The 14789-nt window shown below is 38.7% G+C and overlaps 1 protein-coding gene across 1 annotated transcript in view; it reads right to left on the reverse strand.

The window, feature by feature from the left end:
- Positions 1–14789, reverse strand: part of NAP1L1 (nucleosome assembly protein 1 like 1) — a 38385-nt gene that overhangs the window by 3061 nt on the left and 20535 nt on the right. Inside the window, exons 4-13 of the mRNA XM_065838007.2 lie at positions 13430–13532; positions 10121–10262; positions 9580–9660; positions 9210–9338; positions 8622–8693; positions 7831–7970; positions 4515–4660; positions 4404–4423; positions 3047–3169; positions 2001–2033 (exon numbers count right to left, since the gene is read on the reverse strand). Of these exons, the coding sequence (XP_065694079.1) occupies positions 2001–2033; positions 3047–3169; positions 4404–4423; positions 4515–4660; positions 7831–7970; positions 8622–8693; positions 9210–9338; positions 9580–9660; positions 10121–10262; positions 13430–13532 (989 nt within the window). The remainder of the gene's footprint in view (positions 1–2000; positions 2034–3046; positions 3170–4403; positions 4424–4514; positions 4661–7830; positions 7971–8621; positions 8694–9209; positions 9339–9579; positions 9661–10120; positions 10263–13429; positions 13533–14789) is intronic.

A 14789-nucleotide genomic window follows, 5' to 3' on the forward strand; every position in this document is an offset into this window, starting at 1 on the left:
CCTGGCTCCATCCTCGTGGCACTCACCCTTTATATATTTATAAACATTAATAAGGTCACCCCTCAGTCTCCTCCAAACTAAAGAGACCCAGCTCTCTCAGCCTTTCTTCATAAGGGAGATGCTCCACTCCCTTAATCATCTTTGTTGCCCTACGCTGGACCCTCTCCAGCAGTTCCCTGTCCTTCTTGAACTGAGGGGCCCAGAACTGGACACAATATTCCAGATGGGGTCTCACCAGGGTGGAGTAGAGGGGAAGGAGGACCTCTCTCGATCTACTGACCACCCCCCTTGTAATACACCCAAGGATGCCATTAGCCTTCCTGGCCACAAGGGCACAGTGCTGGGTCATGGTCATCCTGTTGTCGACCAGGACCCCCAGGTCCCTTTCCCCTACACTGCTCTCTAATAGGTCATTCCCCAACCTATACTGGAACTTGGGATTGTTCCTGCCCAGATGCAGGACTCTACACTTTCCCTTGTTAAATTCCATCAGGTTATCCCCCGCCCAACTCTCCAGCCTGTCCAGGTCCCGCTGGATGGCAGCACAGCCTTCTGGCGTGTCAGCCACTCCTCCCAGTTTAGTGTCATCAGCAAACTTGCTGATGGTACACTCAATTCCCTCGTCTAAATCATTAATGAATATATTGAATAATATTGGCTCCAGTACTGACCCCTGAGGCGCTCCACTAGATACTGGCCTCCAACTAGACTCCGCACCATTGACCACCACTCTCTGGCTTCTCTCTTTAAGCCAGTTTGCAACCCACCTCACTACTCTATTGTCTAGACCACACCTCCTCAATTTAGCTGTGAGGATGCTGTGAGGGACTGTGTCAAAGGCTTTACTGAAGTCAAGGTAGACCACATCCACCGCTCTGCCATCATCCATCCACCTTGTTACATTCTCATAAAAGGCTATGAGGTTGGTCAAGCATGACTTACCCTTTGTAAAGCCATCCTGACTGCCCCTAATGACCCCCTTATCCCTGATGTGCCTTGAGATGACACCAAGGATAAGCTGTTCCATTACTTTCCCAGGGACAGAGGTGAGGCTGACCGGTCTATAATTACCCGGGTCCTCCTTCTTGCCCTTTTTGAAGACTGGAGTGACATTTGCTTTCCTCCAATCCTCGGGCACCTCTCCTGTTTCCCAAGACTTGGCAAAAATGATGGATAGCGGTCTAGCAATGACTTCAGCCAGCTCCCTCAGCACCCGCGGATGCATCCCATCTGGACCCATGGATTTATGGACGTCCAGACTATTTAATTGTTCCCTAACCCAGTCCTCATCGACTAAAGCAAACTCCTTCACTAACCTGGCTTCATCCGGGGTCTCAGGGGTACAGGGTTCCCCAGGACAGCCTCCAGCGGAGTAGACAGAGACAAAGAAGGCATTCAGCAATTCTGCCTTCTCTGTGTCTTCTGCCACCAGGGCACCCACCTCATTCATCAGTGGGCCTACATTGCCTCTGGTATTAGTTTTATCTGCTATGTATTTGAAAAAGTTCTTCTTGCTGTCCTTGAACCCTCTCGCCAGCTGTAATTCTAAGGAGGCCTTGGCTACCCTAGCTGCCTTCCTGCATCCTCTAACAGCAGCCTTATATTCCTCCCAAGTGGCCAGTCCCTGCTTCCATGACCTGTAAACTCGCCTCTTCTGCTTGAGTATACCCAACAGATCCCTATTCAACCACGCAGGCCTTCTGGCTCCCTTCCTCGACTTCCTACGTGTGGGGATGCTCTGATCCTGAGCATGGAAGAAGCAATCTCTTAATTTGCTTTGTGGTGGTTAGTTTGTGTTTTGTGGTTCTTTTGTTTGCTTGCCTTTTTGTTGCTTTTTAATATTCACCTTAGATCCACAAAATAATGTGTTGTATGTTACATTCGTAAGTCACACTTAAATTTGTGTCCAGAGCATTCAAAAAGTAAAGGAATTCTTACTCTTATTCCACATAAAACTACAAAAGGGAAACCATTTAAGTTAAAGCCTTATGTTAACTTACCTCATCATCTGCCTCTTCACCTTCCTCATCATACTAGGAAAGAAAAGAAATGGTTTTGATAGTGTCATAAATGCAGTCATTTATGGCTCAAGTAGAGCAAAATCAATCAAGTAGATGCCAGAGACTACATTGTATTATACTCTAAGAGAACTTCCTATACCTGACAGATATAAAAATTCTTTATGCATCAGCACGAACAAAATTCAGTCTCTCGGGCTATGCTCTGGTAAACTGCCTACCTTAAGAGTTCCTTACATGCAACACTGGAAGAACTTATTAGACTCTTGTAACATTTCTGGGCAGTAGGGTGTCTCAAAGTCTAAGGCAATCTGTACAGTCAGTCACTTCCCTCCTCCTCCTTGAGTCACAGCTTTGGATTGAGGGCTAACATTTTTCATTTTAAAAATTAATTTTAAGGCTGGATTTCTCTTAGCCAAATCAAACTATCAAACTGTCCTTGTTTATGTGGAGGCAGAGGAGAGAAAATATTAACCCATATAAAGTTCTGGGGTTTTGTGGTTTGTTTTTTGAGCTTAGCTCCTTTAAAGTGCTTAATTCAAGCTTTTGCAGAGCTTGCCTTGAATATTTTGGCATACTTTGTGCTTAGCTAACATTTTTTATGATAAGTGCCCTCCTGAAAGGATCAGGCTTGAATCTCAAAGGAACTTAGTAGTCCAGTATCACTTGTAAGCACAGAGTAGCTTAAGTAGCTAGACAGACTGATTTTTTCCTCTGGCAGTTCATTATAGTTATACCAAAATATTGGTTACATCATCCTAGGAATGCCTTATAAAGAAAATTCTACTCAGACATATTCTAAATGTTCAGCTTCTACCATTAATTCTGCCACAAAACTCTGAAGTCACTATTTCAAAGATGAAGTACTTTCGTGCTGCTCTTTACTGAACACTCTAGGAACCTCAGCTGAAACTAACGTTGATACATCCCATTCTAAGGATACCAACAATGTAGGTCAGAAATTACCCGAAGTCTCAAAGCAGTATTATTTCAAAGTTTTTAGTGTTTTGAAAGAACATTATACTTACATCTTCATCATCATCTTCAATAGCTTCTCCTGTGAAGTACAATACTGATCGGGGAACTATACGTTCACGCAAGAAATGGCCTATTTCAAAGTCTGCAGCAAGGATTGCCTCAGCATCATCATCCTGCATTAAAAAAAAAATACAAATAAAACATTATTTCCTAAACCATAAGCTGGTAACTACTTTTGACACAAGTTGCACAGACTTTGATGTGGTGAGATTTTTACAAATCCCATGTGCTGACTTATTTGGTTCAGGACTTGTTCTATAGAGTTGAAACTGTGAAGCCAAGTTGTACACTTTAAACAGCCTACCTGCTTTATACAGTGGGGAGATTGCTTCTTCAGTAAGCTTAATTACACAAAATTCTGGAGTTTAAGTTTTATTCTTTCCCCACTCCCAACTTGCTTTTGTTCTAAATAGAAAAACTGTTTAATACCTCCCATAGATTTTCAATTCATACACACAATACTATTAAGAACCAAATACTAGCCAGGTGAGCCTACCCCGAGATTTTACAAGCTACTTCTAATTTCTACAGTGCATCTCCTCCATGATTCTCATTAGGCAAGCCATTGTGAAGCACCTGAACACCTAAAAATACTCTGATCCAGTCCCAGGCTTTCACTTCTTTTGCTTACACACCAAGTGTTCTGCTGTTCCTCATCTGCAAAGTCATTTTCAATTTAAAACATGCTTAAAAAAAATATGAGTACACAGCTCTTGGTGTCCCTGCCAACTAGAGTTTTAACAACATGCTTCCACAGGCTTTAATCAGATTTCTCACTAAAGCTGCATAATAAAGCACTTAAGTGTTTTCGGTAGTTTTTCTCCTTAGAAAAGCATCACTTATTGCCACAGTTTTCTACTAGTGAGCACACAAAACTAGGCTCTTGCAGTTTTCTGTTCTTGTTTTACTACTTCGTCAAAGAGTTAATATCTTGGGAAATTTTTAACAGCATAAAACATAAACCAGATACATGCAGCCATTAGAGAAGATCATCCAAACAATACCCAAAGGGAGAGACTTACACCACCCATTAGACCAAAGGCTAATAACAAAGACCACTATATTTGTACAACTGTTAACAATTCGCAAGGTAGCTTTCAGGAAGGATAAGCTGTTACAGTTTACTAAACTGAACTCTACCATCCAATTCTACAAATACTCCTTCTAATAAAGAAAACTCAAATACCTACTATTCATCACAAGTATTCTCAGCTAAATATAGAAACAATTAAAACTGGAGTTGTTTAAGAAATTCCCAAACAATTTCAACAAACAGTTTGTATATAAAGCATGAATTCTTTTACTGGTGTTTCCCCTTTACCCCCTTATTTTAAAAAGAGAACTTACCAGGTCTCCACTTTCAGGAACTGCACAAAAAAAAAAAAAAGAAAGTGAGTGAAGTACATAATATACATAATACATCTAAAGTTAAGGTAGATAAACTAATATTGAGTTTACCTTCAGGAGGACTAAAGAAGTTGAAGAAAGAATCATTAGAAACAGTTTTGGTCACGGTTCTAACTGTTCCACGACCCTTATGTTTCTGCTTCTTCTTAATGGTTTTCAAAGTAACATTCTTCCCTTTTTTCCAGTCTATTTGGCAACTAGAGAAGAAAGAAAAAAAAAACCACAAAACAGTTGCCACTTAATACCATTCCACTTGTTACAGGTACCTACTGGAACTATAACAACTGCAAGGGATACAGTGAATATAAATGTTAAGGTAGTGTTTATACAGTGCTACCTTTTAATGAGTTTATACTTGAGAACAAAAGTAACAGGTTCATTTTTAGGACTGAAGTTTTTTCATCTGAAAGTTTCTCTTTCCCACTCAATCTCTGAAATACTAATTTTAATCTGCTACCAAGTTCTACCTAGTTTACTATCACAGACTGATGTCACATAATTTTTAGCACTACCTATCCATTATAAGGTAATGTCATATTTGGTCATGCTAGGTATGCCAAAGCTTACCACACCTATAATTGTAATCAATAAGCCCTTAAAATAATGCATCAAGGAGGAACATAATTTTCGGTTGGTTTTTAGCTGTTAGTTTACGGGATTTTTGCCTCTTTTTTATTTTTCACAACACTGTCCTGCTAAATCATGCCCACAGGCTTGTCTGACACCCATAACTCTGGGGACATGTAAATGAAGAAGTCACATCAGTAAGACCATTCACATGCGTGGAAGTTTCTGATTAGATATCTTTAAAGACTCAAAGGAAGATGAGTTGTTTGGGGATAAGAAGAGGTTGTCTTAGCTAACACACAAGGACAAGGAATAAATCATTTTCACTGAAGCAGAGAATCATCTTACAGCAACCTCTGTCAGGATTTATGTTTTTCAAAACCAGTCCAAACTGGAGAAGACAAAACAGTTTGATCAAAGCTACTCAAGCACTTAAGACTAAATCTTACAGAACATTTGCAGAAATACATTACGCTGAGTGACTGGAAAATGAAGTGGTAAATAAAAGTCAGTATCAGTAACTGCACAGCAAGGTATGGGTAAAACCAACCCTGACTACGTAGTGATAGGCTCTAAATTAGTCATCATCACTCAGAAGGTCAAAACAGAGACATTAAGATGAAAATAACTGAACGGGTCACAAAGCACAGGATCCTGATGTACCAATAAGGCTAATTATGTACAACTCAGGTTTCTTTTGTCTTTCCATCCACAAGAAAAAGGATACATGCAGAATAAAGAGATTAAGTCTGAGGAATAGCTAATTTAGAACAAAAGACATCACAGAGAAAGGAATGTGATAGATCTTTAAAATCATGAGGAACCTGGAGTTAATAGAACATGACTGTTCTCCATTTCTCAAATAGATCACTTGAAAGACACTCAGAGGCACATTCAACAGCTATAAAACAAACTGGACAACAACAGAGAAAGTAAAACTGTAACAGACTTCCCCGAATGCTGCATGTCAAAAATACAAAAGGATTAAAATAAGCGATCAAACAAAATTTGAAAAAAGCTATCAAAGTGTAGAAAAAGTTAACACCATCCATGTCTTTCAATTCCACCGTAGTGAATGCAGAACAGTATTTCTAGATAAATACTGATTAAATTTTGTATTTATACATATTTACGCACACACTGTGTACTTCAGGTATGCTCTCCAAACAGCACAAGAGCTCTCAATCCCCATGTGTAAGAAATCAGAAATGGCAAAAAGACTGGTGCTGAGTAAAGAGCTGCTGGTCAAACTAAAGGGCAAGAAGGAAATGTAGGGGCAGCAAGCAGAGACAGGTAGCCTGGGAAGCATACAGGGACATTGTCTGGCTGGGTAGGGATGGGGTCAGGAAAGCCAAGGTGCAGATGGAGATAAACATAACTCATAACAACATAAGGAGAAAGCTGGCCTTCTCAACGACTTTTTTGCCTCAGTCTTTAATGTCAATCTCTCTAAATAGAAGAGGTATAGATTTGATGGATGGATTATTCGGCAGATAAAGAATTGGCTGGATTGTCACATCCAGAGACTAGTATCACAGTATCACAATATGTTTGGGATTGGAAGGGACCTCAAAAGATCATCTAGTCCAATCCCCCTGCTGGAGCAGGAACGCCTAGGTGAGGTCGCACAGGAATGTGTCCAGGCGGGCTTTGAATGTCTCCAGGGAAGGAGACTCCACAACCTCCCTCAATGGTTCAATGTCTAGATGGAGATCAGTGATGAATGGTGTCCCTCAGGGGTCCGTACTGGGACCAGTATTGTTCAATATCTTCATCAGTGACAATGGGATCAAGTGCACCCTCAGCAAGTCTACAGACAACACTAGGCTGACTGGAGTGGTTGACATGCCTGAGGGACAGGATGCCATCCACACAGACTTGTACAAGCATGGGCTCATGTCAATCTCATCAGGTTCAACAAGGCCAAGTGCAAGGTCCTGCATCTGGATCAGGGCAACCACCAGGATCAATACAGGCTGGTGGATGACAGGATTGAGAGCAACCCTGTGGAGGAGGACTTGGGGGTACTGATGGATGAAAAGCTGGACAGCAGCCAGCAATGTGTGCTTGCAGCCCAGAAAGCAAATCATATCTTGGGCTGCATCAAAAGGAGTGTGGTCAACAGGTCAAAGGAGGTGATTCTGCCCCTCTACTCTGTTCTGCACAGGAAAGACATGGACCTGTTGGAGTCCAGATGAGGCCACCAAGATCATCAGAGGGATGGAACACCTCTAAGAGGTCAGGCTGAGAGAGTTGAGGTTGTTTAGCCTGGAGAAGAGAAGGCTCCGGGGAGACCTTATTGCAGTCTTTCAGTACTTGAAGGTGTCCTATAAGAAAGATAGGGACAGACTTTTTAGCAGAACCTGTTGTGATAGGACAAGAGGTAACGGTTTTAAACTAAAACAGGGGAGATTCAGGCTAGAAACAAGGAATAAGCTTTTTATGATGAGAGTGGTGACCAGAGAGGTGGTAGATGCCCCATCCCTGGAAACATTCAAGGCCAGGCTGGACAGGGCTCTAAGCAACCTGATCTAGTTGAAGATGTTCCTACTCATGGCAGGGAACTTGGACTAGATGAGCTATGAAGGTCCCTTCCAGCCCAAACCATTCTACGATAAAATATATAGTTTTATATATTGTATAGAAAAACACTGAAAATCTCAAGTTGATCCCAGCCATTTACAAGTTATTATGTAGTGATATCTTTTTTAGCACCTTCCCAAGATGCTGGAAGTCTACAGCTGGATAATGCTAAGGAAGAAACTGTTACATGGCCTTAAAGTTACTTATTAGCACTTACCCTGTACAACCCATGATTTCTGGTCCATCAAAGGAGAAGGGATCAGAATCATCTGGCTCTGACCTCATTCTATACGTCTTTGTCAACACTTCATTTGTGAAGTAGTCATTTGGTTCAAAATGAAATTCTAATGTGAAACTCTTAAAAAGAATTGTAGAGTGACAAATTCAGCCATTTAGTAATATATACATTTAACTTCTAAGTAACTAAAATCCAAAACCAAAAACACACATACAACAGAACATAACCATGGCTACCAATACTGAAGCAGCGTGTATACATAACTTATTCTGCAATTTGGTGCCCAAGTTGTACAGTAAATATTCAAATGTTTTCATCGAACATGTTGATCTTTCACTTAATATATTGCTTGTAGTAATGACACAAGATCTCCTGATGAACAGTTTTCCAGGTGCTAAGGCAGAGATAGCTTGCTAAGTTTCAATATTTTAAATTGAGAAGTTATCCGCTTTCTGAGAAGGAAATTATACCTGATTATAACACTTACACAAAAGGTTCCTGAAGGTATCAAAATGTAAAGGTGAAACTTAGTCATCTGACATTAAGGTCAAGTAACTAACTCATCAGAACTTAAAGGTTAAATTAAGTATAAATTCATTCATATGATACTGCAAGACTAGTCTTTGTACTATTTTTCAGAAGACGAGAAGCAGCTGCATATTTTTGATGATTGCCATAAGACAATTGGCTATCACAGACCACACTACTAATATACAAATAAAAGTCTTAAGATAACACAAAAGTAATCTTGCTTAAGAAGTTCAACTAACCATAGGCTGTCCAACTTCTGAAAATTTCACTTTGATATCTTTTAAGTGTTTCAGGATAGGTTCATCATGTTCCTGTAAAGAAGACAGAGTTCATTCAATTTTCATAACATTAAATCGTACACAGATTTAAGACCCTGCAGTGAAAGAGCCATATTTAGATTCAGTCTCACACAGGACAAGAACCTGGATACAGCACTGAAACATTTTCGTGAATGTGACCAGCAGGTGGTGGTAGGGAAGTAGAGATAGCAACAGTGGCTGTATAGTTTCCACTGCAGTACACAACCTAAATCTGTGGAAACGCCCGGTACAGTTTTTTACCAACATCTAACATGCATCTCACACACTCCTATGGGCATAAATGGTGCATTAGTAAGGTAAAATAAGTTCAACAAATAGCACAGTAAGAAGGTGTTTCAGAGTTCTGTGTGGTCTCAGTTGAATAAAGTACTATATGACATCCAAGTCACTTGTTCCATTTTTGCTCTCCAACAGACACACAAAGCGATGTATTGTTTCTACTCCTTTCTTAAAGACACTTGCATTAAGTACTAATGCAACTTCAAACAACTCTGGAGCACCACCCACCTGAACCATATCACTGAGCAGGTCCACATTCTTGAATACTGTCAGCCAAAACTCAGGAATGCCTTTAGGGTCTTCTTTTTCTTCATCTTTTTTTTCCTCTTCAAGCTTGGCTTTATCTTTCATTTCCTCCTTCATAGAATAAAAATGTTAGTTTTTCTTAATTTTAAAAGAGTGCTCACAAGGTTCATTAAGAGTTTTATGCTGATACCAGTACAGATTAGATTTCATATGCACATCATTAAGAATTTTTACCAATAATCTAAGCAAACAATCACCATGCACCTGATTTTTTTTAAACTTTAGTTACTGTATTGAATCTTGCTTCATGCTAAAGCATGAGATATTGATGAGAACTAATTAAGATACTCACTGAAATGTCTTCTTCAGCATCTGCTTTCCATTCACATTCTTCCTCTGTAGGTTCATAAATTGCATTGATGATTTCACTTCGCTAGAAAATTAAACCAAGAACATTTTTATATTTCCTCATCGACATCAGCAATGCTCTAACCAGTAAATTCCTAATCCTAAAGTTACACAATTAGTAATACATTAACTATTTATCAAAACATTTTCTTCTGGCCCTGTAAGATGACTCTGTAGCTATGAGCTTTTCAACACATTAAAATAAGCACTAAAGTTCCAGAAAGTTTACCATACCATCTGACATCTGCTCAATTTAAAAGATGAGGCCTGGTATATTGAAGTGATTTTGGTAATCATGGAACAGACTGAACCTTTCTTCCCCTGCATCTTAGTTGGTATTCACATGGACAGTCAAGTGGTGTCAAATGAATTGAATTGGCACATATGAGACCAAAGTAATTCAGAACACGAATAAGCTTTCAGTTTATGTTCCCTTGTGTTTTAGCTAAAGCTTTTAGGTACAAATCAGATTAGCATTAAAATACCTTGTCAAATAAGGGTTGATAGAGAGCAGCATACTTTCTTTCCAGCTCGTGAACTTCCTCATAGAATTTTGCTTCTATCTGTGCACATTGAACTTGAAGGTTCTTGAGAGCATTCACACGTCTTTTAACAACTTTTGGCAAGCTGAAAAATTCAGCAACAGAACTGTTACTAACACAGCATTCTAAGCACATATTGACCCCTCCTTATCCAGTCCCCTTCCAAGTTAGCCGACCTACATCAAAGCTGATTTTACACTCTAAGTTATAGAAAGCTGTACAAATCAAAACTATGATCCACTGGACCATGCAGATTGAAACTGTTAGTGCAGGCCCTTAAACTAAGGCTTAACCTCAGTTTGAAACAGAGCATTCCAAAGACCTGGGTCAATCATGAGACAAACTTGTGCAATTAAACTTCATACTAAAAATAAGTTTACATTATCAATGAGTAGCATATTACATTCATATGATTGAGCATAATTAAGAAAGGTCATCATTAATTGGCTTAGTTTTATGAAAGTAAGTTTAGGACAATTGAGTTAGTCTTTGCTTAAGAAAGTTAATCTTCAAAATTCACATTTGTTTCACCAAGGAAAGCAGCTGGTACTACTGTCTAACACATTAACTGTCACTCCCAAAGCGAACCAGAGCTGTTTTGCTAAATGAGCCTCCATATTATACATGTGTAAAAGGAAAGCAATTAATGCTTTAACTTTGGTAAAATATGCTAACACAGACTTACTGTTACGACAGAAAGTTACCTACATCTAGGCTACTGATGAGATTCACAGGGTAGACTGCTGACAGCCTCCCTTTCCTGTGAGATGGGCCAAACCCCAGCACATGGCTAGAGAGTTTACCATGTTAACTTCCCATATTTATTTTAAGCAGTTGTGTCACGTTATTTAGAACACAGTATTAAAGAACTGCTTTTGTTAGGACCAGCTCCAGGCTAGAGAAAATAACCAAGAATATATTAGCTTAAACACCGTACTACTCAAGCTTGCTTACCTCTATCAGGTAGGACATGTTCTAGCATCCTTGTCCAATTTTAAAATGCAAAAACCTCTTCCCAAACAGCTTTACGCTCAACATGAATATACTATTTGTGGTTACTAAGGCAATGTATATCACCATTACACCCAGATTTCCCTTAACCTTCCAATTCAGGCAAAAGTATATCTGCTACACAGACTACCAAAACCATTTAAATTTAGTCATGTATGCTCATAAAGGGTTGATAACATTCTTGCTACTCTGACATTTTTCCAGCAGTTAGTCAAGTTAATCACTTGCTGTAATTTTATCTTCAAGTACAAGATCAAAAATAACAACAGCTTAAGTAGCAAGTTCAGTTAGTTCAAGGGGAAAAAAAATATCGTTAAGGAAGAAAACTAATATAACCACACAAATAAGTCACAGAACAATTGACTACTTAATGCCACATGCATATATCAAGCCTAAGAATACTGGTCCCAGGAACTGAATATAAAGCATTATGAAATTTCTTAGAGGTAGCACCATACATGTAGCATGTCCAACTCTGGTATGTCAGGCTAAAGATTTTAAGCCCTTTATTAGAGAATCTAGTATCTTTTTCATGTGTCAAAGCTGCATTTCATCACAGTCCATGCCATCCAGTTGAAATTTCACAATTTGTATATCCACTACCTTTATCATCTCTGTCCTTTTCAAAAAGAAGAAAGGTAGTTTCATGAAAGAGACAGCTTTTTACAAAGTAAACCCAAAACAGAGAAGTAGACCAAGAAATCCAAACTGGACTGCACAAGTACAACAATGGCAAGTAAAACCTGTTGCTCTGAATACAAGCCACTAGCAAGTATTATGATCACACAAGAATACAACCTCCTGCAAGCAGGTGAGTGAAATTCTAGTGTATGGGAGTAAGTTTCATTAAAATTATTGTGGCCAGGCACAGGTGAAGAGGTAAGTTATTGGACAGCTGCCAAGCAATTAGCAGATTCTAAGCCTGAGCAGACAGATGTTTTCTCAGAACCTGTTTAGTTTCCTAGCAGCTTATGCTGTTAGCTTATGTTCCTTAACAGCCCACATAACAGGCCTTTAGGATCCCCAATTCCTGATGACTTCTGTGCCATCTCAATGTCTAGACTCTGTAGTTAAATAAGATCAAAACAACACTTGCAAAGGCACATAAGAGGCACCTGTAAAGCATGGTTAAGTCAGCATGCATGTGTTGAGAAAATGCACGCTCAAGTTTACACACATTTTCAAGTTATTTTTGCAATGCAAGTTAGGTAAGCATTTGGTACATGGGCAGAGTTGCAATGCTTTTGTGATAAAGAATGCACTACTGTACTTGGAATTGATGAAGAAATGGTACAGTATCTTAGAGAGCAGCTGACTAGAAGAATGCCATGTAAATCAATGTTACCACTTTTGTTCACTCTTAGATCAAGGACCTGAAAGATTAGTAGAGGTTAATTAATATCTGTTGAAAAACAGAAGAAAAAAATATTTGGCATAGAGAGCCTGTAGTATACAGCATCTAGCCAAGAAAGAACATGGGTACACTTTGACTCCATGCTCTTTCTTGGACCAGTATTTATTAGTGATAGCTGCTGGTTTAATGGGCTTTTCTTCCATGCTATGGTCTATAACAGGAACGTGGAATGAGTAGGAGTAGCAGCAGCAGAACGCTTGTTACTCAGTAGCTGCCACAGTTCATGTCAATAGCAATGTAGGAGCCCATCACAGCAAGACAGTTGTATTTTTTATTATTCCTGTGGATGTGGTGAAGTGTTCATACACAATCAGAAATCACATAAGAGCCAGAAAATTCTACCTGCTAACACAGACGAAGAAAATCTTAGCAAGAGACTGTTTCAAGTTTTGCTACATAAGGAGACCACATGAAACGCAGATACACCATCCATAATTTTATTAGCTCCTAGTTACACTCTAACAAAAAAATGACTATTAGAAACACTAGGCCTCAAAGTATTTTACCATACTTCTGATGTTTCATGATAAAGACAAAGCTACAAAAGACATTCGAAGTAGCAGGAAAGTATCTTTTATAAGTGTGCCATGCTGCCATTGTAGGGGATAAGGTCAACCCCTGTAAATATTTTAGGATTTTTTTTTTTTTTTTTCAAAAAAGCCTAAGTAAAAACTCTTCAATTCTGATGTGCACTACAGGCAGACTATATTAATTTTCCTGCTATCTGAGCAGCACAGTAGTTTATTACTATTAATGTTACAGACAATACAGCTCATAAATAAAAAAAAAATTTATACCACTCTGCTCACACCGAACAAATACTGTACCTTTCTATATATCCTGTAGATGTTCCTACCAGACCATCAAGTCTTTCCTGAAGGGCTGCAAGAATCTGAGGATTTTGCATCATCTGCACAGTCAACTGCCGAGCTGAATTAAAGAAAAATATGTAAGTGCGAAGGGCATCTTTTGGACTAATCTTGAAATAAAAACTACTCAAATGCTACAAAAGAGCAGTAAGTTTACTATATATCAACTTGTAAAAGAAGCATAGGCAAAGTACTTCAAACAGCTCTCTATTTTGGAAGCATGGATCAACTCCATCCTATTCTGAAAATGGAAACAGCATCTGAATTAAAATAGCTACTACTCAGCAAACTGAGCACTTTTGTTAAAATGGAAGGTTTTATATCTTGCCCCTAAAAACATGTTTTGCCTTGACTGTTTTAATTTTGAATTCATTAAGGAATGGGAAGGTAGAAGAATGTTCTTTTATTTTAAGGGAATAAAAATTGGAATTGGGATTTTCCTTCCATCCCAGGTAAAAAGAAAGAAATAAGACAGTTTCAGACTTGCATTTAAAATTGCTTTACAAACCCATGTTTAGCTAACTTTTCCTGCAAAATAATTAGTCATTAGAATAGTCTGACGCATTATTCACTGCAGAGTATCAGTACTAGTGTCCCTGAAGTCTATCATTTACATCACCTTTAGGAAGACTGTCCCAATGGAAAACCTGTTTCAAACTACAAGACAGATTTACTACAAGGTAAAAGTACATTCAAAAAACACAAATTCCTAGCCTAATTGTTCTCATCATCCAAATTAACATCAACCCTTTTACTTCTGCTCAAAATCTGTGCCTCAACTCACAGAAATGAATTTCACTACTACATATTTTTTAGTAAGAGTTTTGGATCAGTTTTTATCATGCTGGTTTTGCCTTCTTCCCCCTGTCCTCAACATCTACAGATAGGCAAACATGTACCTTGCACTCCTTATATCAGGTTTATATAGCATTCTTCTGACACCTCCAAATTACAGTGAAGCTTCGGAATCCTTTCTGATAGACAAAGCTTTTGGAAACAGCATACCATTTTCCTTTTCTATGCCCTTCAGTATGGTAACCATATGTGAATATTCTCTTCTACTTTTATGTCCTAGTACTGAAATTACATGCTGAAAAGTTATGTTCCAAGCAACATCCAAAAAAGTCCTGGTTTTCCATAACAATTGTAATCAGTTTATATTTTTGCAGTACAAGATGTAATTACTTCTTAAAGGTATTACCTCATATTAGTGAACGCTACTCTTCTTGCCAATTTATCTAGTTCTCTCTGGCCTTTCTATTCATTTTACTTTCATATACACTTGAAAACCTACCTAATTGTGCCATTTGAGTATGTT

This window comes from Patagioenas fasciata, chromosome 1 (genome assembly GCF_037038585.1).
Source record: "Patagioenas fasciata isolate bPatFas1 chromosome 1, bPatFas1.hap1, whole genome shotgun sequence".
Taxonomy (NCBI): Eukaryota; Metazoa; Chordata; class Aves; order Columbiformes; family Columbidae; genus Patagioenas; species Patagioenas fasciata.